The sequence below is a fragment of the Pyrus communis genome, chromosome 14, assembly GCF_963583255.1.
Source record: "Pyrus communis chromosome 14, drPyrComm1.1, whole genome shotgun sequence".
In the NCBI taxonomy this organism is placed as follows: domain Eukaryota; kingdom Viridiplantae; phylum Streptophyta; class Magnoliopsida; order Rosales; family Rosaceae; genus Pyrus; species Pyrus communis.
In genome coordinates, this window is record NC_084816.1 from 24,978,575 (window position 1) to 25,003,059 (window position 24,485).

General features: G+C 38.9%; 3 protein-coding genes, 1 non-coding gene and 1 pseudogene across 5 annotated transcripts; 3 read left to right on the top strand and 2 right to left on the bottom strand.

Moving 5' to 3' along the window:
• Nucleotides 1-466: 466 nt before the first annotated feature.
• Nucleotides 467-2,167, bottom strand: LOC137716189 (probable WRKY transcription factor 65). The gene is made up of 3 exons (XM_068455600.1): nucleotides 2,029-2,167; nucleotides 1,714-1,854; nucleotides 467-1,323 (listed from the first exon to the last, which is right to left on the bottom strand). The coding sequence occupies exons 1-3, from the start codon at nucleotides 2,106-2,108 to the stop codon at nucleotides 750-752; spliced, it is 795 nt and encodes a 264-aa protein (XP_068311701.1). The 5' UTR covers nucleotides 2,109-2,167; the 3' UTR covers nucleotides 467-749.
• On the bottom strand, nucleotides 2,128-10,520 carry LOC137716190 (peter Pan-like protein). 2 transcript variants are annotated; one of them, XM_068455602.1, is made up of 13 exons: nucleotides 10,202-10,520; nucleotides 9,764-10,113; nucleotides 9,592-9,651; nucleotides 9,273-9,452; nucleotides 9,019-9,122; nucleotides 8,676-8,934; nucleotides 8,005-8,060; nucleotides 5,794-7,388; nucleotides 5,514-5,611; nucleotides 4,618-4,646; nucleotides 4,110-4,219; nucleotides 3,861-3,996; nucleotides 2,128-3,654 (listed from the first exon to the last, which is right to left on the bottom strand). In XM_068455602.1, exons 6-8 carry the CDS (start codon nucleotides 8,845-8,847, stop codon nucleotides 7,314-7,316), a joined length of 303 nt encoding a protein of 100 aa, XP_068311703.1. In that variant the 5' UTR covers nucleotides 8,848-8,934; nucleotides 9,019-9,122; nucleotides 9,273-9,452; nucleotides 9,592-9,651; nucleotides 9,764-10,113; nucleotides 10,202-10,520; the 3' UTR covers nucleotides 2,128-3,654; nucleotides 3,861-3,996; nucleotides 4,110-4,219; nucleotides 4,618-4,646; nucleotides 5,514-5,611; nucleotides 5,794-7,313. The 2 variants fall into 2 exon arrangements, with proteins under 2 accessions (XP_068311703.1, XP_068311702.1); XM_068455601.1 differs by having other exon boundaries at nucleotides 5,794-8,060; nucleotides 9,764-9,831; nucleotides 9,996-10,113; nucleotides 10,202-10,505.
• On the top strand, nucleotides 9,905-13,783 carry LOC137714673 (uncharacterized; annotated as a pseudogene).
• TRNAD-GUC (transfer RNA aspartic acid (anticodon GUC)) lies at nucleotides 12,072-12,143 on the top strand. The gene has a single exon. It is a non-coding gene; the product is annotated as a tRNA-Asp (tRNA).
• Nucleotides 13,784-15,369: 1,586 nt separating the features above from the next.
• On the top strand, nucleotides 15,370-22,514 carry LOC137714674 (DELLA protein RGL1-like). The gene is made up of 2 exons (XM_068453826.1): nucleotides 15,370-15,917; nucleotides 21,155-22,514. The coding sequence occupies exons 1-2, from the start codon at nucleotides 15,370-15,372 to the stop codon at nucleotides 22,512-22,514; spliced, it is 1,908 nt and encodes a 635-aa protein (XP_068309927.1).
• The last annotated feature ends 1,971 nt before the right edge of the window (nucleotides 22,515-24,485 follow it).

Genomic DNA, 24,485 nt, shown 5'->3' on the forward strand with positions numbered 1-24,485 from the left:
AGAAAATTCGAAACTGCTATATTAACCAAATCAACGATGCACAGCTCTCTGAAAAAGCAGGACGGACGGAAAGGAAAAACACCCAACACCACCTCATCCCCAAAAGAAGTCGGATGAACTTGTGCTGTTATGCACCTCGTGCCATCTTTGATTAACTTATAAATAGCCCGTTAATGTGTGAGAGAGAAATTTAACTATACCAACATATTCACGTATTGTGTGTTTTGATTTTTCTGCATGAAGTGTGTTATTGACTTAGATGGCGATCATCACTGGGGGCATTTCGGGTGCTTGCTATGATGGCGGTTCCCACATTGATTAAGTAGTGTCATTTGTTTTATTTTTTTTGTATGAGACTGTGTAATTGAATGAGATATTGTTATTATGGCATTCCAAGTGTATACCATCAAAGCCATTTTCCAACCAATCTTTTCAAATGTGTATGTGTATTAGAATGACAGGGTTGAAGAACCTACCACCACCCACTGTCCACCCCCACTCGTGAACTTTATGCTCATGAGTCATGAGCGATGACAAAGTGATCCAACTTTCTCATTTTGTGAACCAAAAATATATTAAAAAAAAAAAATTTGTAAAAGATGCCAACAAGAAACAACCGCTGGTAGTGGGCTGTGCGGGATGAACAAGAACAAGATGACGACATATATTACATATATTTTAAGTACGTTGTTCTAAAAACACTAAAACACTAAAACTCTAAAAACCACACACTTTGAATTTCACATGGCTCAAGAAGGGACAGAGGGAATCCTTTCAATTCCAAAGGAAAGATTGTTAGTCCTCCTCATGAAGCTTGGGAAAGATGAAAATGTTGGCAGTTCTTCAAGCTCATCAAAGAAGTCATTGTTTTCTTCCGATAATTTGGGTGTTGAGAAGCTCATCAGCTGAGAATATGATAGTGATAGTGGCTCTTGCTTTTCATCCAACAGGAACCCAAAACTCGTGTCGTGAGCAATAAAAATGTGTTCTTCTTCCTGGGAAGATCTGACTGGGGACTCGATGTAGTGGAAGTGTTCTTCCAATTTCCGATGTTCTTGTTCTTGTTCTTGCTTTTGATCCTGCTTTTGATCCTGTTCTTGTTCTTGTTCCTGTTCCTGTTCCTGTTCCTGTTCCTGTTCCTGTTCTTGTTCTTGCTTTTGATCATGTTCTTGTTGGGTGGTGGAGATCACATTCACACCAGGAGGACCTGAATGATTGTGGCTACAAGTGTAGGTGATTATGAGTACTGAAGCATCAGTTTTGCTTCTCTCCACCTGTTTTTTTGCCGAGCAACCCTTCGATGTACTGCAACGGTAGTATCCCCTGCATCATCGGGTGGTTGCTCGGTCAGTCATGGAGCAACCATCAACAAAAATACCAACAAAACTGAAACATTGTACTAACTTTGAAATCCCACCATATGCCAACCAAAGCTTGCAAATTCTTGATAAAATATGATCACAGATGGCAACATGCACATGAGTACAAATAATCAAGGGCACTGGTTTTTAAACCCCGTTTTCTCCTTTTGCACTCCTCTCGTTTTTGGTCATTGATCTTCTTCCTCTGACGTGTCGGGAAATAACAGGGGAGTTTGAAATAACTTCCTATAATAAATTCACTTTTCCTATGGGGACTTCAAATTTAACTAAAGAAATTAAAAAATAAAATGTGAAAACAATTGATCATGAGCCAAAGAGAAAAATATAAAACCTTGGATAAGGAGATCCTTTGATGGGTTTTTGGCCATATTTCCTCCATGACCAAAGATCAGAAGGCGGCCCTTCATTCTTTAGCTTCCCAACATTAGCTCCTATCTTCACTGTCACAACAGTCTTCTCATGAGCCAACTTCCTACAACAATACAACAACATACATGTGTTAAAAACAAAAATAATAAAAATACCCGTACAAGTTTTAGATGAAATTTAAAGCCAGTGATTTTCACGCTCTCAGTTTCTCCTTCCGCACTTCTCCCCTTGTTTCAGTACATCGTTTCTTGTTTGACTTAGGTAGATATGTATGTACCTTCTTTTGGATGACTGAGTTTCTGGCCTGAGCTCCTTTGAAACATCTGAGTCGGGTTCTGGAGAGAGGGTTGCATCCATGCTCCTCCCCTTGGTGATGTTCTATCTTTTTTTTTCTAGGGAGGGAGGGAAGGAAGTTGCAGAAGCAAATGACACTAAAAAAGAAGGAAGAAATGGACCAAGATGAGACAGGAGAGTTGTCCAGTTGGTTAAGAGAGAGAAAGAGAAGAGAGAGAGGAAGGGGAAAGCAAAGGAGGAGGAGGATAAGCTCAGAGATGACAAAAACCCCTCCAAGTTGCTTTCTCTCTTTCTTTTCACTCATTTAATATAAAGTTATCAACACTTACTATATGCACTGCACGTATCACCAACCCCACTTCCCTCTCTCTTTCTTTCTATTAGTAGCCCCACCTCACCACATATTCAATATTATATATAGCCCCACCCATTAGAGCCATGCAAAAGGATATTTTCCATGGCCAGCATGAGCATGTTGGCCCCATGCACCTTTTAATGCAGTAGAAATACAGCGGATGGATTTAGAAATTACTAGAAATTACGCCTGCGCGTTGCTGCAGGAACCAACTGTTTCAGGCGTAATCGGATGAATAAAACATATTTAAGTTGAATAAATTCAACACAATTATGAACAAACAGAATGATACGTGAGTGAATGAGGTCAATAAGACGAACAATTTTGCTTTTATATACATTCAAGTGAGCTGGCATATAAACACATTGTACAATGAATGAGAAGAAACTGAACGTCTTTGATTAGAAAGATATAGTTTCCAAAAAAGTTCTGTTTCCTTAAGAAACAGAAGAAACACGTAGTTCACACATAATATGTGTCCTGCAGTGTAGGCAACCATTTCAACAGGTAATGGCAAGAAAAGAAATTAAAATATTTGGCATACGAATGCAAGCTTACAGAAACTTTGTTTTTGTACACTTTCTTCTCCCTTCAATGACAATTTGTTTCTTATCCAGAAAAATAAAATGAGCAGGTCAATGATACTCACATGCGCAAAATGCTAATCCTATGGTCTAAAGCTAACTAAGTTTATAAGTGTAAAATCCCTAATTTCACTGTATTTGGATTGATCATAGTTCGTGACTTGTTAAACTTGATATCTCCTTGTACACTTTGGGAACTTGACAGCTTAAAGAAGTGCTCATAAAAGCAAATTACACTATCTACTGAAAAACTTAAGAGAAGGGACTCAATTAGTCAACAAACAGGTGCCTCACACATAAATATTAAAGACCAAAGAGAGAAAACCAAGCCGAACTCTTCAAAATTCGTTGGCACACATGCTTCATTGGCTCAATTGAATGTATAATGCATACTTAGATACAACAATTCGAGCAATAGCTCAGAAACAGTGCTGAAATTCCATTAGCACTAATCACACACTGCCGGAACAGAGATCCTAGCAAAGCTATACCAATTAAATGACAAAGACTAAAAACCACAAACAGGAAAAAAAGAAAAAGAGTTATCAGACAACATGATTCAAATATAATTTTATTAGGGTTGGTAAAAGCACAACCCATCCAGCACTTAGAACACACAGTGGGATTTAAAAGCAGGTCTTTCTTGATTAGAAGCTCATATGTCTTGCACCTAATTTTCAAACACTCAAGCGTCAGTGTCTTAATACTTCTAACCCACAGTCCAAAACAGAAAGAACCTCATTTGATGAAAATGCCAAAATTTTCTAAGAATGGAGTCCAAAAATTTATAACATCAACTTCATGCGGGGACTTGGCTAAAATTTATTTTTAAGCATCCAAAAAGCCATTAAACTAAACATAGTTAGTTCTTCGTACCTTTGTATGAAGATCACACAGGAAAACATAATGCATTGCTACATGCTAGGTTGGAATTTCGGGGGCTAGATTAGAGCCACACTTGAGTTCGACATCGAAAGTGAGGCTTCGCTGGTGTGTTTCCACACCACATGCTCTGCAAAAGAGACAATCTCATAATCAAAAACACATAAATAAGAAATATACAATATATATATAGCAAGAGAAACTTAAGAAATGAAAAGTTCAATCAAAGTGAGTGAAGTGAACCTTTTTTCTTTTTTTAACCCAAAGCATTGAAAGTAGAACAAACCATTCTTTTGTCCTGTTTCTCCCCTCTTCTTGTGTTCCCCACTCTTTTTCACCCTTTGAAACAATAACTGATAAGGAAAAATAAAAAATTACTATTGAATAATCTAACAAATCATTTAGCACCATCGGTTGCCAACTTGCAATTTTGAGTCTGCTAACATTCCAAAATTATTATCAGCAAGTCTCCATATAACCTTTTTGATAGTGGAGAGAATTATGATAGTGGAGAACATTTCAAAATAATTATCATATGAAATGCACAATGTTACAAATAAAATTGATTAATTAGCACACCAAAAAAAATGATAGTGGAGAACAGGAAATAACTATAAAAAATTAAAAATGTCAATAGACCAGGAGAAAACTACTTTAAACAAAATGAAAACTCAGAATTTAGGATAAAACGAAGGAAAGAAATCAAACAGAAAAGAAGACAAAAGAGAAGTAAAAAATTAAAGCAAAATACCTGAAGCTCGGTGAGATTCAAGCTTCGAACTGAAAAAAAAAACATTCAATGGTCAACACCCAACCACTAATTAATTAAGTGGTGATCATGAACATGTGAATAAAATTGTAGAGGTTAATTATACGGAATCTTACCGCCAAAAAATAAAAAATAAAAAAACTAATTGAAATTATGTGTTGTGCACAGTGATATCGAAGAAGAAGAATTTCTATTTAAATTACAGATTTTCAATCAAATGCGGAATATACAAAGCAATTTTATTTCTGATTTGAATATAACCAACTAAATCCCACGTTGTATCAGTATCAATGGATCCAACATGGTGACCATCTGCCCCTCAAGTATTCATGTCTGCAAACCCTCGTCTAAAGAAAAATTCATCCAGAAATTAATCACTGAGTATGCAAGGTTGGCATGCATATTCACGTTTAATCGTGGCCATGATGATAGGAATTAAAAAAATACGAAAACAGGAATGATGTACCTTTACTTAGATTTCAGGATTCTAAAACCTGTTGCTGAGATTTGAGAAACATATGAAATGTGTTTCATGATTTCAAATTAGATTTGCATAAGAGTTCAGAAACGCAGACATCCCTTCTTTGCATTCCCCTAAATGCTTAATGCTAAACCCTAAACCCTAGGCTTTCAACACCAAAACACCCAGATAGTACCAGAATTTTGCAATGTGCAGGGAATATACTAAAAAAACTTAAACCACAATCAAGCACCATCTATCTAAACAAAATCAAAGAACCCAAACCACACACAAAATCTCCAAAATCAATTTACCCAACCCCTAAATATATAATAATAATAATAATAATAATGATTCTAGTAGAAATTCGAATCCACTACAACAAAACACAGAGCTAAAACAACAAAACACAGAATACCAGGTATTGCTGGATGTAGATATCCAAAACAGCGGCACCCATCAATTGATCTAATTACGTATCCATTCCCTATCCATGGCATACAAAGTATGTACTCCCTGTTTACATGTTATAAAACATTTAGTAGACCAGCAATCAAAATTAACAACCCTAATTGTTGTATACACCAAGCTCTCCAATTGAAAATGTTTAATTAAATTTTCCAACTTAAAACCCTAAATTAAATTCTACAAATTGAAATAGCAGAAACAGAATTAGAGAGAAGGAAGAAATCACTGACCTTCGAGTTGTTGAAAGCTCTGATGGGTGTTTCTTTTCATCCAGCCCTAAAAACAGAACCCACAGTTGTAATATAATATCCAATCATTGGTCAAGAATCAAATTAACCCAGCCTGTGTATAGAAAAATTGAACAAATTTAGACATTTATATGTATGTATATTCCAGTAAATGCATTGAACCCTAAATTGCAAAACTACGTCAGACTGATTGAAGAAGAGAAACAGAGAGGGAGAAGGAGAGTGAGTGGGACGGAGAGAACCCTAAAAACAGAACCCTCTGGCAACCTAATACAAAATCAAGCCAACAAATTCCATTTCAATTTTAATAAAACAAATCGAAAAAGAATAATGAAAACCAGAACGAATTACAGAGGAACTGATGGGTTTATGCATCAGCAACGTGATAAAACCCAGAAACACAAAACATAATATGTATCAGCTAAAAAAACCCAAATAAATAAATAAAACACTCAAATTTCTATGTAAAAGCGAACATATTTTGACCCCAAAACAAAGATGTCATATATGGAGGAAGAGAGAAGCGATAGAGAGGGAGATACTAACTCAACCCCACCATCTCTTTGCAGCCAACACACTCATTCCCTCAACCCTACCCTCAAATCTTGTACCCAATCAACTCTCTATGTCCCCCTAATCGTGCACCCACCGTCACCTTCTCTCAGCAACCAACCCCTTCTCCTCTCTCCCCCATATCACACCCCACCCTGTGAGGGCACTGACAGCAGACCACCTCCCTAGAAACCGGCCCTAAAAACCCATACCCATACCTCCCTTACCCGTTCCCTTTAACCCTTGCAGAAAATCCTCTCATCTCTCTCTCACCCTTGTCCCAGCTCTCTGTCTCTGCAAATCGAAGAAAACAAACCCTAAACCAAATCCCTAAAATCCCGCCTAAATCCTCCCACACTTCTCTTGGACACTCCCTATCTCTCTCTGCAATTCCTAAAACAAATCTCCTAAATCCTATCTCGGACACCCCCATCTCTCTACAAATCGCACATACAAAACCCCAAACCTAATCCTTGAAATCCCACCCAAACCTAATCCCTGAAACCCTTTCTCTTGGACACCCCATACCACAGAAAATGAATCTGAACTTTAGTTAATAAAATCGCAGGCCGCCTTCTCTCTTCCTACCTTTTAACAATTCACCAGTAAGATTATCTCAATAAAAACTTGTATTAGCAAATCCAGTGACGAATGATGTGAAACTGAAGCTGTGAAAGCTTATTTTGAGAAAGAATGAAAAGCAGTCTTTCTACAACTTGAAACCAAAATTTAAGTGAATGGCCCTGTAACCAAGGTTATTGAACATGATTAACTATCCGCAATATGACGACTATCCACTACCCTCAACCTTGTAACCTGAATCAAGCTGGTTTCACACATACCAATAGAAAACCAAAATATCAATGTTTGGGGAAGTTACCTTATTTGAAATACCACTAAAAAACAGAGTATACTTTTAGGCAAATATTGTTTAAACACCCAAACATAATTCATGATATGTGCCAAAAAGAAAATAGCTCTCGATTAGATTTCTTTTGTTCACGAACTTTCTCCCTGACAAACTCCTGAGATAAAACCAAAAAAGAAAATAAGTCACAACTGATGCAAGTAGAGGGGAAGGAGGCAGAGAAAAGTAGGAATTTATGAGTACACCACTCCTGTTTTAGGTTCCCAACTTATAAGGATGCTAACTTCATCATATAGGACTACTGTTAAAACGCATTTCTTTCCGAAATTAAATTAAGAAAAAAGTTCGATACTCACATGCCACAACACAATGTTACATAAAGTAATCTTACCATCACAACCAAATTGACACAAAACTTCAAACAGTCCTTTTGAAAGCGAAAGTCAAGCGATTAATCAAATACTCATTTTCCGAAAAAGAAAAAACCCAACAAAAATATATAAAAAGTAAAAGTACCTAAGTTCCCAATAGTCCAATCCATCAGAAAAATACAAACTTGCACATGTTTGAGTATAAGGACCATAAGAAAGAAGCAGGGGATGCAAAATTTTGAGAATGGGTCTAATAATACTCATCAAGTACAGATAATCAAAGTTAAAAGGAGGTAATAAAGGTATAGAAAAAAGAAGAATATATTCTACAAATGAATGAAACAAAAGATGGTGACACTGGAATGGAAACACTTCAGAAGGCCAGAGGAAGAGGGACAATACTATAGCAAATAAATTGATAATGCTTGTGCTCTCCTCTGTTCTTTCCCAAGTCGATCCTACAAACAAAAAACTTAAAAAACGATGCCAATCAATGACAGCTAAATTATCCCCATCCTGAATCTTTTATAAAACAAAGCACCAAGAAGATTTCAACAATAAATATTTCATACGACATTTAACATAACAAATATATTAACTTTAGATTCTAGACTTCAAATAGTTAACATAACAAATACAAATTTAACCATCATCTCTCTTATCCATTGCCTTTTCTACTATAAATGAAACCGGATATTAAATAACTGACCGTTTTACATTGGCAGATTGCAATTTCTTTGGAAATTAGTCATAAAAGTTAATACATTTCATCTCTCCATTTCTAACTTATCCTCTTATCAACTGTTGTGCACCCTAATCTAAAGAATGGAAATTTACCCGCCAAATATCAAATTGGATATCTAATAACTGGAAATTTTCCATTGGATATCTAATACATTTCAATTACTCAATTTCTATGCAACCCCAAATCCAAATACCGTGTGGTGCTCCAAATATCAATGCAAAGATGCAAACTTTTTTACGCTACAACAACAACCATACAATTTTAATAAAACCCACAAAAACCAAGTAAATAAGCAGATTTTTGGCAAAAGCGCTTAAAATACACTCACCAGAAGCAAAAGTGGAGGATGGGATTGAAGCCATTGCTGTGGTCCTCCTGGAGCTGCAGCTTAACATCTGACACAGCGGTGTTGGCGGAGGAAGAGGTAGTGCTCTGGACAACCTGACCTCTCTGGCGGCGGTTGTGAGGCAGTTGAAATCTACCGGCCTCGGTTTATCCATTGCTGTTTTTTTTCATTGGATCTCCCATTCGGTCTCACTGTTGTTATATCCGTTTCTGTTCTTCCTTGTCAATTAGGATCTGCACCCCTGAAAACCCACAAAGACATTAGAAATGGAACCCACTGCATATCTTATGAAAATAGCGTTGAGCCTTGAGGTGTCCTCACAAACCTAAGGTATGGCGCAGTTGGAGTTTTCGACAACATGAGGAAATGTGTAACCCCCATAGGCCCAGCCACATTAAAAAAGTCTCTAAGATTGTTCCGCCTCTTCTCCTGCAAAAACATTGCGGAAAAAGCTCAGCTCTTTACTTCAGATTCTTACTTCTCATTTTCATCAGCTCTTCAAATCAATTAAAATATAAACAAATCAAATATCATAAAGCATTGCAAAATATATTAAGACCGGAACGAATATTTGCATACCTTAAGCTTAAAGGCAGTGTAGGGAAGCACCAGTTTCCTCAAATCAGCTTGAAGCTGCTTCAGAGGACCAGGCAACTTGCATCTGGAAAACACAAACCTCCTTGGGATTTTATCCCCTGTGATATGGTCCATATTAGCCTGCTTCTTCGTCAAAACTGACTTCACAAACACGTTCTTCTTCTGTTTTCAAATTTTCAGAAACACAACAATCAACTACTTCTCCGAGATAATTAACAAAACAAAACAAACAAACAAACAAAAAAACCTCTTTGATTCAGTTTTCCAACAACCAAACAGAACCTAAAAATTTCAAGCTTACATTTTTTAAGGTAGCCATGATAGCGTTTGCAATTTCAGCTCCGTAACTTTGTGATTAATACTGCAAAAAATTAAAACAAAAAAATTAAATGCATTTAGAGTAGAGAGAGAGTGAATTTATGCTAGGTATTCGTCAGATAATTAAAACTAATTGAAAAATTAAACAAAATTACCTTTGGGCGTTTAGGGTTTTGGGGGATCTCTGTCTCTGTGTGAGGTTTTAGACGAAGGAATGAGATGACTGAACGCGCGAGGCAAATTAGGTTTGTTTATTAGGCGTATCCGAATCGTCTAATCATACTAAGGAAATCAAGATGCATCCAGAACACATACAGTCAAACTGGAATGCGCAGGGAGAAGCGGAAGAAGAAAAAGAAGATCGAGAGGGGGTAATTGATAGCTTACATGACACTGGTCGTGGTCGGAGTTGACAGAAATCAACGAAGTCCTGTGCGATTTCATCGTTGTGAGCCGTGAGAGAGAATACGATGGTCACATCACGATTTTATCACCAGAAGGTCGACTGTTCCAAGTTGGAAAATAGAAAAATTAAAATTCAAGAACAATAAACTAACAGAAACCAATTACAGATGAGGAAACAGTCAAATTACCTCAACAAAAATCCATGATTATTCCATAAGTGCTGATTCTATGGGTTTTGAAGGGGGAAAGTTTTTTTATTTGAGATGGAGGATGTTCGATCTGGGGATTTTAGGTGAGCAGATGGGATCTGAGGGAGAGAGAAAGGGGAGGAAGAGAATGGTAAAGTGACGATCGCACCCTGCCTTTCCACGATCATCAACACGCAGGTATCATGATCAACGGCAGAGAGAGTCAGTGGCAACCTTGTAAATAAAGTGAAATTCGGCCCAAAACACTGTTCATTTCTACAGTGCAATTTTGCCAGCTTCTTTAGACTAAAGTAATATGTAACAAGTAATCTAACATCCAATGTCCACGGAGAATTCAAAAATGTGTATTAGGTTAATTGACAGTGACTTAAACCAAGTTCTAACTTCTCCCTCTTAAATAAGAGTAGCTCGTAAAACATATTGGGCCGAACAAATTGAGAAATTGTAGAGGCAATTGTATGTAACCATTTTTTTATGGAGGTATTGGTATCATCCCCTCAGATACTCTTTTATTGGTGTGATGGATCATTGGCATTATCTCGTTTCAAAGAGTTGAGGTTTGAGAGGCATGAAAAATAAGGTGCATATTTTCTGATTTTGTTTTAGATGTCGAGGGCAAATCCTCTCGTCTAACTCTGTACACTCAAGCAACCCAAAGTTGAAATACACTAGAGAGGACAAAAGATGTACCAAGACGAAAATCCAAAATTCCATTCCATTCTTAGCTACAAATCCATCCAACCAAGCTGAAACAACTTATTGCATTCCGAGTGCAACAATCAATTTCTATGTTTTGTACACAAAAGTTCGAAAATATGTGCTAAACCCAGGAGACTATCAGGACAAAATATTAAGACATGCACTACCAAATGAGAGGTGAATAAAAATTAGACAAGCTGAGAACAAGTCTGCTACTGACAAAAATAACTAATAGAGTGCCACAAAAATAAAACGATTCATAACATAGATCAATAAACCTAATTATATTTTGCTTTGTGTATCTAATTTGTTATGCATCAGCGAACTTAGAGCGCCATTGAAAAACACGATCCGAGTGAAATGCATTGAAAAACCATTCTAAGACATGCTTTGAATACTTTTCCATGAGTTGGATTTTAGGCTATGAACACTGACTTCATAAACACAACCTGAACTATTACCCAACAACTCTGCAGTTCTCAGGATTTTATTAACTGAATCTCACCCGAATCCATAGTGATGTTTCATTGTGAATTTTGATGACGGCGGGTGTGGGAGAGGAAGCATCTTGAACTTTTGAATGGACGGGTTCCACAAAGCAAATACGCATAGCGTCATAGTTATAAATGCAACCTAGACCATTGGCATAGCCCAACATCAAAGTACACCTTTCTGGATTTTTCGGAGGGTGCTAAATTTTCACGCCTCTCCTGTCGGTGGGTATCGTTATCGTAAAATGGCGATGAGTAAATAATGAACGGGTTTTTTTGTCCAACCAAATTCCGTGAATAAAAGAGTGCGAGAAAAGTTGGTTTCAATGGAGCGTTGAAGATGGGATTTGTTGAAGTGCTGGCCATGAATGATAGCATTCCAAGCTTTGGAGACGCAAAAACATCGTAGCAAATCCTCGGGGGAAGCCGTAAAAGGATTTCAAAGATTAACTCCAGTGGGAAGCCTGACATGGCTGGAACATGGAAGCCTCTCAGTTTAGGGTTTTTAGGGTTAACAAGTCACTTATGCACTTAGGGTTTAGGGTGAAGTGCACACGACGACCCAGTTTTGGACGAAGCAGCCAAATATCCGAAAGCCAAAACGTGAAAATAGCTCAACAGCAATAATAAAAAAAAGGGCGGGCGATTGTAACAACAAAGTCGTTGTAGTATAGTGGTAAGTATTCCCGCCTGTCACGCGGGTGACCCGGGTTCGATCCCCGGCAACGGCGATACTTTTGTTTCTTTTTTTGTTTTCAAGTAATTTAACACTTTCCCACGTGAATATAATATAATTGTGGTACGGCGGGACAAGTTAGAATCCCACCAGCAAATCCAATTCAGATATATAACCGAGGGCCTGCTTCCTCCTCCTCCTCCTCCTGCGCTCTCAATCATTTACTTTACTGGATTTTGTGAGTAAAAAAAAACAATTGATGGCATCCTAGTCACTGGAGGGAGCTCAGTGAGGGAGTGATGTGACATGTGAGTGTCCATTTGCAGAAATTAAAGTGGAAACTCAGATCACAGGGTTTCCCTTTTCCCGTTTTCCTGCTGTGCACAAACAAACAGAAACAGGAGGATCGCTTTAGATTATGGGGAAATTAATTTGGAGAAGCTGCCATTGGAAGCCAAACTATGTCTTTAAGCTTTAATTAGTGTATAACATGCAACGGATGATGGGGTCACCGAATGTGTAGCCAACGATAAAATAATTAATCAATGACCCAAAACAGGTACGTATAGGCAATTAGGCATCCGCGCATACTAGGTCCAACGAACTATATATTGTATATAGACTAACAGCATGCCTTGAGTCTGGACCACTTAATTAAGGATCGACCTTAATATTCTGATTTTACCAGAATATATTAATTGTTGAGTACTTGAGCATATTTATTTATAATATTATAGCAGCAGCATGTTTTTGAGGTTAAATTTTTATATATCAACTTGAAAATGTTGTTGGTTGATTGACTGTTGAGGCAAAGATTACTATTACTTGATCATCATCGTGACCACCAATCAGGGGGCAGTAGTACTTCTTACATGTATATGTGTGTGTGTGTGTGTGTGTGTGTAGAGAGAGAGAGAGAGAGAGAGAGAGAGAGATTGTATATTTGCAGTTCATCAAATTATTCACGGGCACTCTCTATCCGTCTCCAAGCTTTAATAAATCACCAAAAGTCACACGTTACGCCATAATCCCAGACAGTGACAAGCAATGAAAAGAATCAGCATGCACGACTGCTGTAACTAATTAAGATCACCAATATTAATTAAAACTTGATTAGAAAAGGCAGACCAGCATAATTTTAATCCTCCAAATTAACAAGGCTAAATACACAAGCAAGTATTTTCTATTGCAAAAGTCTGCTTGGCCGTAAATGGATGATCATTGATGCATAAAGAAGGCAGTATATATATATATTTTTTTAAAAGGCATCTTCTACCACCATGATTAAAAATAAATTTTTGTTATTCTTAATTAGCATATATATGGCAATAAACTAGCCACACTGGAAGTTCATTGGTGTAGGGTTGTGGTGAAGCCGGTGGTGGATGACAGGGTTTTAGGTGGCGCTAGAGAGGAAAAGTGGGTTGAGAGGGTGTGGCAATAGCTGCCAGCTTTGGTTGTTTGTGGTGGTGGAGGTTGAGGGATGACGTTGAGTCTTTGGTTGTTGTGGCTAAAGCCAAAAGAGAGCTGGCAATGGGCTCAGAAGTGGCTGACTTTGTTGGTTGGTGGCTGTATTACCTCACTGAGACTATTGGTATGGTTAGGGTAGTAAAGGGTAATGTGTGGCTTTCCATGGTTTTGTTATGTAGAAGGACAGAAGCCAAACTTCGTAACGATTTGCAGAGAAGATCATGATCGTCAAGACGAAAAGGTTTAAATCTTATAACCTCATCCGATTAATTGATTATTGAACACAAAACTTCGGGTGCAAGAATAAATGTTCTGAACCATCTAAGCTATATTGTTGGGTAGCTTCGGGTGCAAGAATAAATGTTCTGAATAAAGGTTTCATACTTCATTTTGTATTGTTGGGTAGCTGTTCCAAAATTTAATTTAATTTTTCTTTTCTTTGGATGAACTTGTACCCTATTTTTAAGGAATTGGATCCTCTCCGAGGCAATGCCTCGGGATCCTACTAACTGGACAACATGGACCTGTTGGAATTTGATCCAACGGCTACAAATAGAGGGGTCCCTCAAAAGTTATAATAATTGTAGTCGTTGGATCAAAATCCAACGACCCATGTTGTCCGGTCAGTAGGATCCCGATGCATTGCCTCAGAAAGGATCCAATTCCTATTTTTAAAGCCAACGTACAACAACTGTATCATAATTATTTAATTGTATTATTCTTGGCAAGATGTGCATTTATATATTATCAAATCAGCTGATAATGAAGATCAACATTGTTGGTAACTTTGTATTGGTTCCTTTACAATGTAACAACAAAAAATTGGTGCATTAAATTGAGAATATGAGAAGTACTATAATCAAGTAAAATGGTATCTTCTTAAGTACAAATACAGCGACAGATTGATACACACACACACACCAATCTTAACACAGCTCATTGCAAGGTGGTGTCTCTGATTTCACAGATCATAACTTGAGCAAGAAGTATTGTACAATATTAACCAAAGAGTTAAAATTCTTCCGTTGTGGAACTTACCTGGCTGGCACGAAATATGTTATCTCACTTCTCACATAAGTTATATTACATGAGCAGTGAGATTAACACTATAGTTATAACCCTGTGCCAGCATGTGTTTTTCTGTCGTTACTAATCTTCTTCTGTAAATATACATAATCAATCACAGAAAAATGCAAGGTCAATTGACCTAATTAGAGTTAAAAAGTTTTCTTCCGAATTTCCAATTCCATGATATTACCGAAAATGCTGGATTAAAAAGGTTCAAAATCTATAATAATCTTCTCCAATTGAAAAAACTATAGACAGTAATATAATAATACGTTACTGCTTTTAGTTTTTTACTTTCCTGTCCAACCCTTTTATTTGTCGTGTATCTGAGTTCTGTCTTTTAACTCTCCGTAGTCATCCAAGCGAGTCCACATCTTCCTCCTTTAATTAAATCCCTTCGTTTAACAACCTTGTAATCTTGCGCAGAATATTTTGATTAAATATGGTGATTGGCAGTGACATTTGTTTAACTTTTAGCTCAAATTGAGGGTTAAATACAAATTTTTGGCATTTCATGGCTGCTGCCTTTGTTGAATATATCGGAATTATGTCACTATCATGGTTGCATTCCTCGCCTTAAAATGTGCTTTAGTACCCATGCCTGTGATCGTTGTTATCAACCAAACATACAAATTGATATAGATATATTCATCGGCACATATCCGAATAATACTATTGTCAGGTTCTCTTAAGCTCTGAGAATATATTTGGTGAATTTATTTGTGCATATACCCTTATCCGACATGGCGAATGCATTCTTCTCCTTCACAGCCTTTGATTTTGGAGTCCTCGGCAGCGGTGGTGGTTTGACTCCCCAGCTTGAAGAATATGAGAAGGAAGATCAGGAGTTCAAAGGGAAGCTAGACCATTTGGTTGGGATACAAGAATTAGGGTTGGGAGAGAGGGAAAAATTATCTTATTTGTCCAAAGATCAACAACATTCCAAGGCAAGTTATTTGATGACGGATAATTTCAGTTTCGATACAGTTTGTTCCGAACATGATCTCCAACGATCCAATAGCAAGTCCGAGAAAGGACGAGCTCATGTTTCCAAAGATCACGACCACCGCCACTACCAACAACAAAACCAACATTACCAACAACAATTCAAGTCAAATTACTTTGATTTGGATAATTTCACCTTTGACCCTTCCTTCCCATCCACGCAACCGATCCAGGATGCGGGGAATCAGCTCATGTACAGCCAAATCGGAGGATCAGACATTGCGGAAACCAACAAGCAAATGCCCCATCAGTCTTCCTTAGCTGCGTTGGAGCTCCTAAACTGTTGGTATTGACAAGAGTTTACTAACTCAATACCAAAATATGTGGGTGATAAGTTTACAAACTCTATCACACCTCTCACTTTCACTCTCAATAAAATTGGACAAAAATTGAGAAATGAGGGAAGCTACAAGCTTTGGCAAACAAGGCACTTTGATATTAAAAAACAGATTGCAAATACACTTCTAGAATTGAATGACAAATCAGATGGGATTTCTATCTAAAGCCTTACGAGAGGCTCCCTTAAATACAACACAACCTACACCTTTACACCATCAATTGACAGCACACAGACAGCAGCATATCTGCTGTCTTTAACACATGGGAACGTAAAAAATGAAAAGACCAAATGTATTCCAGGTTGTCTACATTCGGCTAGCACATGGCAGCACACTGCTGTCTTCCTGCTAACACATCACATGGCAGCATCATTCCAGGTTGTAATCACAACCTTTCGGCTAGCATATGGAGGAAACTTTAGTCTTTAAAGTTGCAGCATGTGTGGATACAACTTGTAAAGAAACTAACAACCATCAGCAACCTTTTACAGCCTGTTTTGAGTTGAATTTCCAACACGCCCCCTCAAATCAAAACGCCTTCATGCCTAGCATTTCACGCAATAACCTGAATGGTTCAACTGGCAGTGGCTTAGTGAAGATGTCAGCCACTTGTTCCTTTGTGTGACAATAGACAAGCTCAATTGTCTTTTGTTTCACATGATCCCTTAGAAAATGGAACCTAGTATCAATGTGCTTGCTCATTCCATGTTGAACTGGATTCTTTGCAAGTTTGATTGCAGATATATTATCCACATGAATCAAGGTCGATTCTTCTTGTGAATGACACACTGATTTCAACAGATTCCTTAACCATATTGCCTCACACACGGTTGAGGCTACAGCTACATACTCGGCTTCACATGATGACAAAGCAACAATTGATTGCTTCTTTGAAGTCCATGAGAAAGTTGTTGATCCTAGAAAAAACACATAGCCAGTTGTGTTTTTCCTTTCATCTTGGTCACCTCCCCAATCACTATTTGAATAACCAAATAATTTTGCTTCTTCACCAAAATTATAAAATAGACCATAGTTTAGAGTACGTCTTATGTACCTCAAAATTCTCTTGGCGGCCAGCCAATGAGACTCCCTTGGTGTTTCCATGTATCGACTCACGAGTCCAACACCATAAACTATATCAGGTCTTGTGATTGTAAGGTACCTTAGGCTTCCAACCAAGCTTTTGTACACGGTTGAGTTTACAAACTCACCTTCTCCTTCCTTAGACAGCTTCAATCCAGTTGCAACTGGAGTGTTGACAATATTGCACTTGTCCATATTGAATTTCTCCAATATATCTCTTATGTACTTTTGTTGAGAAATGTAGATACCATCACTTCCTTGCTTCACTTCTATGCCAAGAAAGTATGACATTAATCCATTGTCAGTCATCTCGAATTCACTGAACATGGATTGCTTGAACTCACAGAACATTGCTTCATTGTTTCCTGTAAACAACAAGTCATCTACATAGAGACAAATAATTAAGAACTCCCATTTTGCACCATTCTTCATGTAAACTGAATGCTCGTATGGACATTTCTGAAATCCATTTTGGTGAAGGTAGTTGTCAATCCTTGAGTTCCAAGCTCGTGGTGCTTGCTTGAGGCCATACAAAGCCTTCTTCAAACGATACACCTTATCTTCTTTTCCCTGTACTTGGAAGCCTTCTGGTTGTTCCACGTACACTTCTTCCTCAAGAACTCCATTAAGGAAGGCTGACTTGACATCTAGTTGATAAATTTTCCATTTATGATGAGCGGCAAGAGAGATTAGTAATCTTACCGTGTTAAGTCTTGCAACTGGAGCATAGACTTCATCATAGTCCACTCCATACTTCTGTTTGTAGCCCTTTGCTACAAGCCTTGATTTGTATCGATCCACACTCCCATCTGCAGTGCGTTTGATCTTGTAAACCCACTTGACACCAATAGCCTTCTGATTTGGTGGGAGCTTTGTTAACTCCCAAGTGTCATTCTTCTCGATGGCATGGATCTCTTCTTCCATGGCTTTCTTCCAACGATCTTCTTCCACAGCTTCATTGAATAAGAGAGGCTCGTGGTCTGCATACAAGCAGAAAAAGTTGGTTTCTTCTTCTTCTTCTTGTCCATATATCTCAGTGAGACTTCTTAGCCTTACTGGAGTTGAGGAGCTGCTTTCTTCACTAGATGTCGGACCACTCCTTGCAGTTCTGTGCAATGGAGTTGTTGTGGTTGTTTGAGCAGGTTGTTGCTCAACAGGTGGTACAACTTCTGGTTCTTCAAAATCAGTGGAAACGATCTTCTTTTTACTGACTTCTTTGTTGTTCCACTTCCATGCCTCTTCCTCACTGAAGATGACATCTCTACTAACCACTAATTTGCCAGTTAGTGGGTTGTAGAGCTTGTATGCCTTGGACTCTTCACTATAGCCCACAAACACACACTTCTCACCTCTATCATCAAGTTTCCTCCTCTTGGCTTCTGGAACTTGAGTATATGCAACACACCCAAAAATTCTTAGGTGTGTAACATTCGGCTTGTATCCACTCCAAGCCTCTTGTGGTGTCATCCTCTTGACACTCTTTGTTGGACATCGATTCAACAAATAAATCGAACAAGCTACAGCTTCTGCCCATAACTCTTTTGGCAAATTCTTCTCCTTAAGCATGGACCTTGTCATGTCAAGGATGGTTCGATTCTTTCTTTCGGCTATCCCATTTTGCTGTAGGGTATAGGCAGCAGTAAGTTGATGCCTAATTCCTTGCTCCTTGCAGTATGCTTGGAAAGCATTGGAGGTGTACTCTCCACCTCTATCTGATCTCACAGCCACAAGCTTGTGGTTGCTTTCAGCCTCTGTGAGTGCCTTGAACTCCTTGAAAATTTTTAGGGCCGCTGACTTCTCCTTGAGAAAATAGACCCAAGTCTTTCTACTGAAATCATCAATGAAGGTAATAAAATACCTATTACCTCCATAAGACATGGGATCCAATGGACCACATATATCTGTGTGCACCAACTACAGTGGTGCCTTTGCTCTCCATGTATCACCAACAAGGAATGATAGTCGTGCTTGCTTGCCAAGCACACAACCTTCACATACTTGGCGTGTGGCTTCAATCTGGGGTAAACCACGAACCATTCCTCCACTTGACAACAACTTTAGGCCATTGAAATGAAGATGGCCAAATCGAAGATGCCATTTCCATGACTCATCTTCCATCACACCGATGTTGCAACTCCCAATCTTTGTGTTCAACTTCAACGGGAACATTCGGTTTTTTGACATTTGAACACGTGCAATAAGTCTTCTCCTTGCATTCCTGAGAGTGAGAAACATATTCTCCATATGTATAATGTACCCTTTCTGGAGCAGTTGACCAATGCTTAGAATGTTGCTCTTCATACCTGGTATGTAGTAGGTACCGGAGATGTATTCTTCTTTACTATCCTTCTGGATGATCTTGATCTTCCCTTTGCCTTCAACTGGCAACTTTGAGGAGTCACCAAGACTTACAGATCCATAGGCCCCATCTTTTAGTTCGGCAAAAAACTCCTTCTTTCCACACATGTGATTGCTTGCACCAGAGTCCAAATACCAAACATCTTGTTGGCTACTGGAATCATGGTGTGCTAGTAAGACTGTAAGTTCTTCACCAACATTTCCACTTGATTCTGCCATGTTGACATGATCACCATTTTTATATGAACATTCATTTGCATAATGTCCATACTGCTTGCAACTGTGACACTGGATATGCGCTTTTCCTCGAGTAGATCTCCACTCTTGAGACTGACCTCGATTTTGTGCATAGCCTCGACCTCTTCCTCGAGCTCGTCCTCGGCTACGGTTAGATGAACTCCCACGACGTGAGTTCCACTGCCCACGACCTCCATTTGGTTTGTCAATATTCAACTTTGACTCCAAAGCTTGCTCTAGCGTTGTGGGGTTTGCATTCTTCTGAATGCGTTGCTCGTGAACTAGGAGGGATCCTAGTAGCTCCTCTACGCTCATCACCTCCAAATCCTTGGATTCCTCAATGGCAGTCACCACATGCTCAAACTTAGATGTGAGTGACCGGAGTATCTTCTCCACAACTCGTACTTCATCGAGTCTCTCGCCATTTCTCCTCATCTGATTTACTATCACAATGAGCCTTGAGTGATAGTCGGAGATGCTCTCTCCTTCATTCATGTGAGCAGTTTCAAAATCTGCTCGAAGTGACTGTAATCTCACTTTCTTGACCCGATCTACTCCTTTGTAGATTGTACTAAGTGTGTCCCATACTTGTTTGCTCGTTGTTGCTTCTGCAACCTTTTCGAACGTTGAATCTTCTAATCCTTGATATAGAAGATACAACGCCTTTTGGTCCTTCTTTCGTAAGTCCCTGAGAGTGCTACTTTGTTCTGCAGTATATGCAGCTTCTTGCGCGGCAGTGGGTACAACATACCCACCATTGACAACTTCCCACAACTCTTGTGATCCAAACAAAGCTTTGAATTGGATACACCATCTTTCATAATTTTCTTTCTTCAATACGGGAACTTGGAGTTGCACTAGATTTGACGCCATAGCCGCTGCACTTGCCAGAAAGGTATTCTGGCTCTGATACCAATTTGTTGGTATTGACAAGAGTTTACTAACTCAATACCAAATTATGTGGGTGATAAGTTTACAAACTCTATCACACCTCTCACTTTCACTCTCAATAAAATTGGACAAAAATTGAGAAATGAGGGAAGCTACAAGCTTTGGCAAACAAGGCACTTTGATATTAAAAAACAGATTGCAAATACACTTCTAGAATTGAATGAAAAATCAGATGGGATTTCTATCTAAAGCCTTACGAGAGGCTCCCTTAAATACAACACAACCTACACCTTTACACCATCAATTGACAGCATACAGACAGCAGCATATCTGCTGTCTTTAACACATGGGAACGTAAAAAATGAAAAGACCAAATGTATTCCAGGTTGTCTACATTCGGCTAGCACATGGCAGCACATTGCTGTCTTCCTGCTAGCACATCACATGGCAGCATCATTCCAGGTTGTAATCACAACCTTTCGGCTAGCACATGGAGGAAACTTTAGTTTTTAAAGTTGCAGCATGTGTGGATACAACCTGTAAAGAAACTAACAGCCATCAGCAACCTTTTACAGCCTGTTTTGAGTTGAATTTCCAACATAAACAACTACGGCAGTGCGTTCAAGAAGTTGAGGGCAGACAGATTAAGCAACAGATGCAATGAAGCTGAAGCCTCCTCGTATTCGATCCGACAAAAACTGTCAACTGAGGAGATCATAAGGGTTGCCGGAGCAAGGTATGTGCAGTTCTCTAATCAAGGATATGGTGATTTTTTCATGCCTTTGCACCCATTTGGGTACGCGCTTTCAGGTCTATCTGAAGAAGAAACGAAAGATGTGAAGCTTGCTCACATCCTTTTAGCTGCAGCAGAGAAGGTAGGTTACCAACAATTCGAGCGCGCAAACCGCCTGCTTCTTCATTGCGAAGTTGATGCCTCCTTCAAGGTCAACAATGTTCAGAGGGTTGTTTTCTATTTCACCGAGGCGCTTCGCGAGAGAATAAAAAAGGGAACGGGGAACAACATGTATAAGGGGAATCAGATGTCTACGTATAGTCTTGGACTAGGCACAAACCTTTCATTTTTTGCATGCTGCCAAGATATCCCCTTTATTCCAGTAATGCAGCTCCCAGCAATCCAAGTAATACTTGAAAACGTTGCCTTGGAAAACAAGGTTCATTTGATTGATCTCGAAATCAGAAGCGGAGTGCAATGGACAGGGCTGATGGAAGTGCTTGCAAAGCGTGAGGAGTGCCACATTGAGCTCCTTACAATAACCGCAGTGGGAGTGACAGGCAAGCAGAAGATCGAGGAGACAGGAAGGAGGCTGGCAAGCGTCGCAAAGGCCTTGAACTTACCCTTTCAATTCAAGGCAGCGATTGTGGCAGACATGGAAGATGTCAAGGACCAGTTGTTTGATATTGAGGGTGACGAAGCTGTGGTGGTTTACGCGCCTTTAATACTGAGGACAATGATTTCGAGGCCATGTTGCTTGGAAAATCTGATGAGGGTGATGAGAACTCTCAGCCCTTGTGTAATGGTGGTGATTGAGGTGGAGGCCAACCACAATTCACCGTCATTTGTGAACCGATTCATCGATGCGCTGTTTTATTACAGTGCATTTTTCGACAGCCTTGAGACTTGCATGAAGCAGGAGAACAACAGAGTGCTGATAGAGAGGCTGTTCCATGAGGGAATACGAAACATTGTGGTGGCGGAGGGGAGTGAAAGGGTTGTAAGAAGCGTGAAGATGGAGGTGTGGAGAGCCTTCTTTGAAAGGTTTAGAATGGTGGAAATCAACTTAAGTAATGTAGCTTTGTTCCAAGCTAGTTTGGTGGCTAAAAAGTATGGAAGCCCTGCTTGCACGCTTGATAGGAATGGGAAATGTCTTACTGTTGGGTGGAAGGGAATACTCCACAAAAGTGGAACTCTCCATGAACTGTCTATCACCTTATGTTTTTTACACAATATATTATAATATTGACACGGAAACTAATGTTAAACTGTGAGGTGACAAATAATTCTTGAAAAGTCCCACTTTAAAAGTCCTCTCAATTAGCATTAATGATATATATATATATATATATATATATATATATTGTTGTAAACATTTATAGTTTAAGTGTGATTGTGTAAATCTTATATTAGATTTGATTCTAGTTATCCTTTCATATTACAACTTGTATTACTTGGGGAAGAAAGAATATCTTCTCTCTTTTTATTACTATAAATAAAGGCACAATGTAGGAGGGATAACAACACACATTCCCCTACAATTCTACAAACACATCTCTCTTTCTCTCTCTTCTCCTTGTCGCCGACCACCCTAACCTTGTCAGATAAAATAGGCTACAACATGTTATTAGCATACTCATACTGCTGCGCTTAGGAATCTAACGTTGAAATTTTTTTTTTCTGCATTAAACCAGTTCATCTATATCATCACGCAATCAGGTTCTTTCAAAACAACGGTTTTTATCTCGATATTTTTGCAGCCCTGATAGCATGAACATTCACCATGATGCATGACCCAACTTTACGTTTTACGAATTTTAGATTATACATAACTTGTGTATGCATCATAATCATAATTATTGAATTATGTGAATTTGATATTTCCATGAATTGCATCAAATATATGTACATACATTGAAATTATTGAATTACATATGCATCAAATCAAATTATAGAAACAGAATTGAAAAAGAAAAAAAAAAGAAAAAGACAAAGAACTCGGAAAACCCTAGGGGTTCTTTGAACCCATGACCCCGACACCACTGGGCTCACACGAGCCCACCATAGGCTGCGAAGCACCAGAGCAAAACCCTTGCTCTATCTGAGAATATGCCTTTGGCATTAAACCCTAACCTTCGGCACCGCCCAAAGTTGACCACGGCTTCACCACTGTTATTCCTCGATAATCACACCTATAGTTGTGATCTTGCATTTGGCCTATTAATGAATCCTTAGATCACTATGAAATAATAGTTAAATAATGAGGTCAGATTGTAATAGAGTAAAGACTAGATTCTAATAGTCTTGTTAATTGTGGGTCTTAGTTTTAATTGAGTTGTCTATTATTCCAGATAGCATTCACGCGAATGTAATGGCTGGCTTGTGGTTTAAAAGCTTCAGCTAGTGGATTTGAAAGCATATATGAAAAAATTAGAATTTCCCTTCTTCTTGTTGTGCAATTCCTTTCCTCAGTACCCATCATTAACACACAGTCAAGGTTGTAGCTAGGTATTGGCTTGGGTTATATCATTGGTATCATCATCCGATTCTGGTATCCCTTCTGTATATGCCCCGTCCCACCACCACGACCCACATCTCCGCCATGGAATCTCGTGTTACCGCCATCGAAAACACCTTAGTCAACCTTCCCACTCAGTTCGCTGAAGCCATTGATCATGCCTTTGAAACTCGATTGCCTATGTATTTCAAGCAATTTTGTCGTGAGCAAGCCGTTCGCGGCAACGGCGAGGGTTCTGCTCCTCCTTTCATCGATCTTCCTCCACCTCCTGACATAGACTGAATCCAGTCTCCGCACAGTCCAGTCACCTCAGGCAATGTTACGGTCAAGCCATCGTGGTCTCCGCGCATCGAATTTCCCCGATTTGGCGATGGTGATGATTTGTTAGCCTGAATCTATAAGGCTGAACAATTTTTTGTTTAGTATGGCATTCCTGATTCTCAGCGCGTGGTCATAGCTTCATTCCACCTCGAATGGGAGATTCTTCAATGGTATAGATGGATGGATTGTTCCACTACTACTCCCTGTTGAGGGGACTTTACTCAAGCCCTGTGTAAGGAGTTTGGTCCTTTCGAGTTTGAAGATGGTGTTGAGGCACTCTTCAAACTTCGCCAAACAGGTATCCTACGTGATTATATAGCTGAATTTCGCAAACTTGCTAATCGTACTTGTGATGTTGGTCCACTCTTGTTAAAG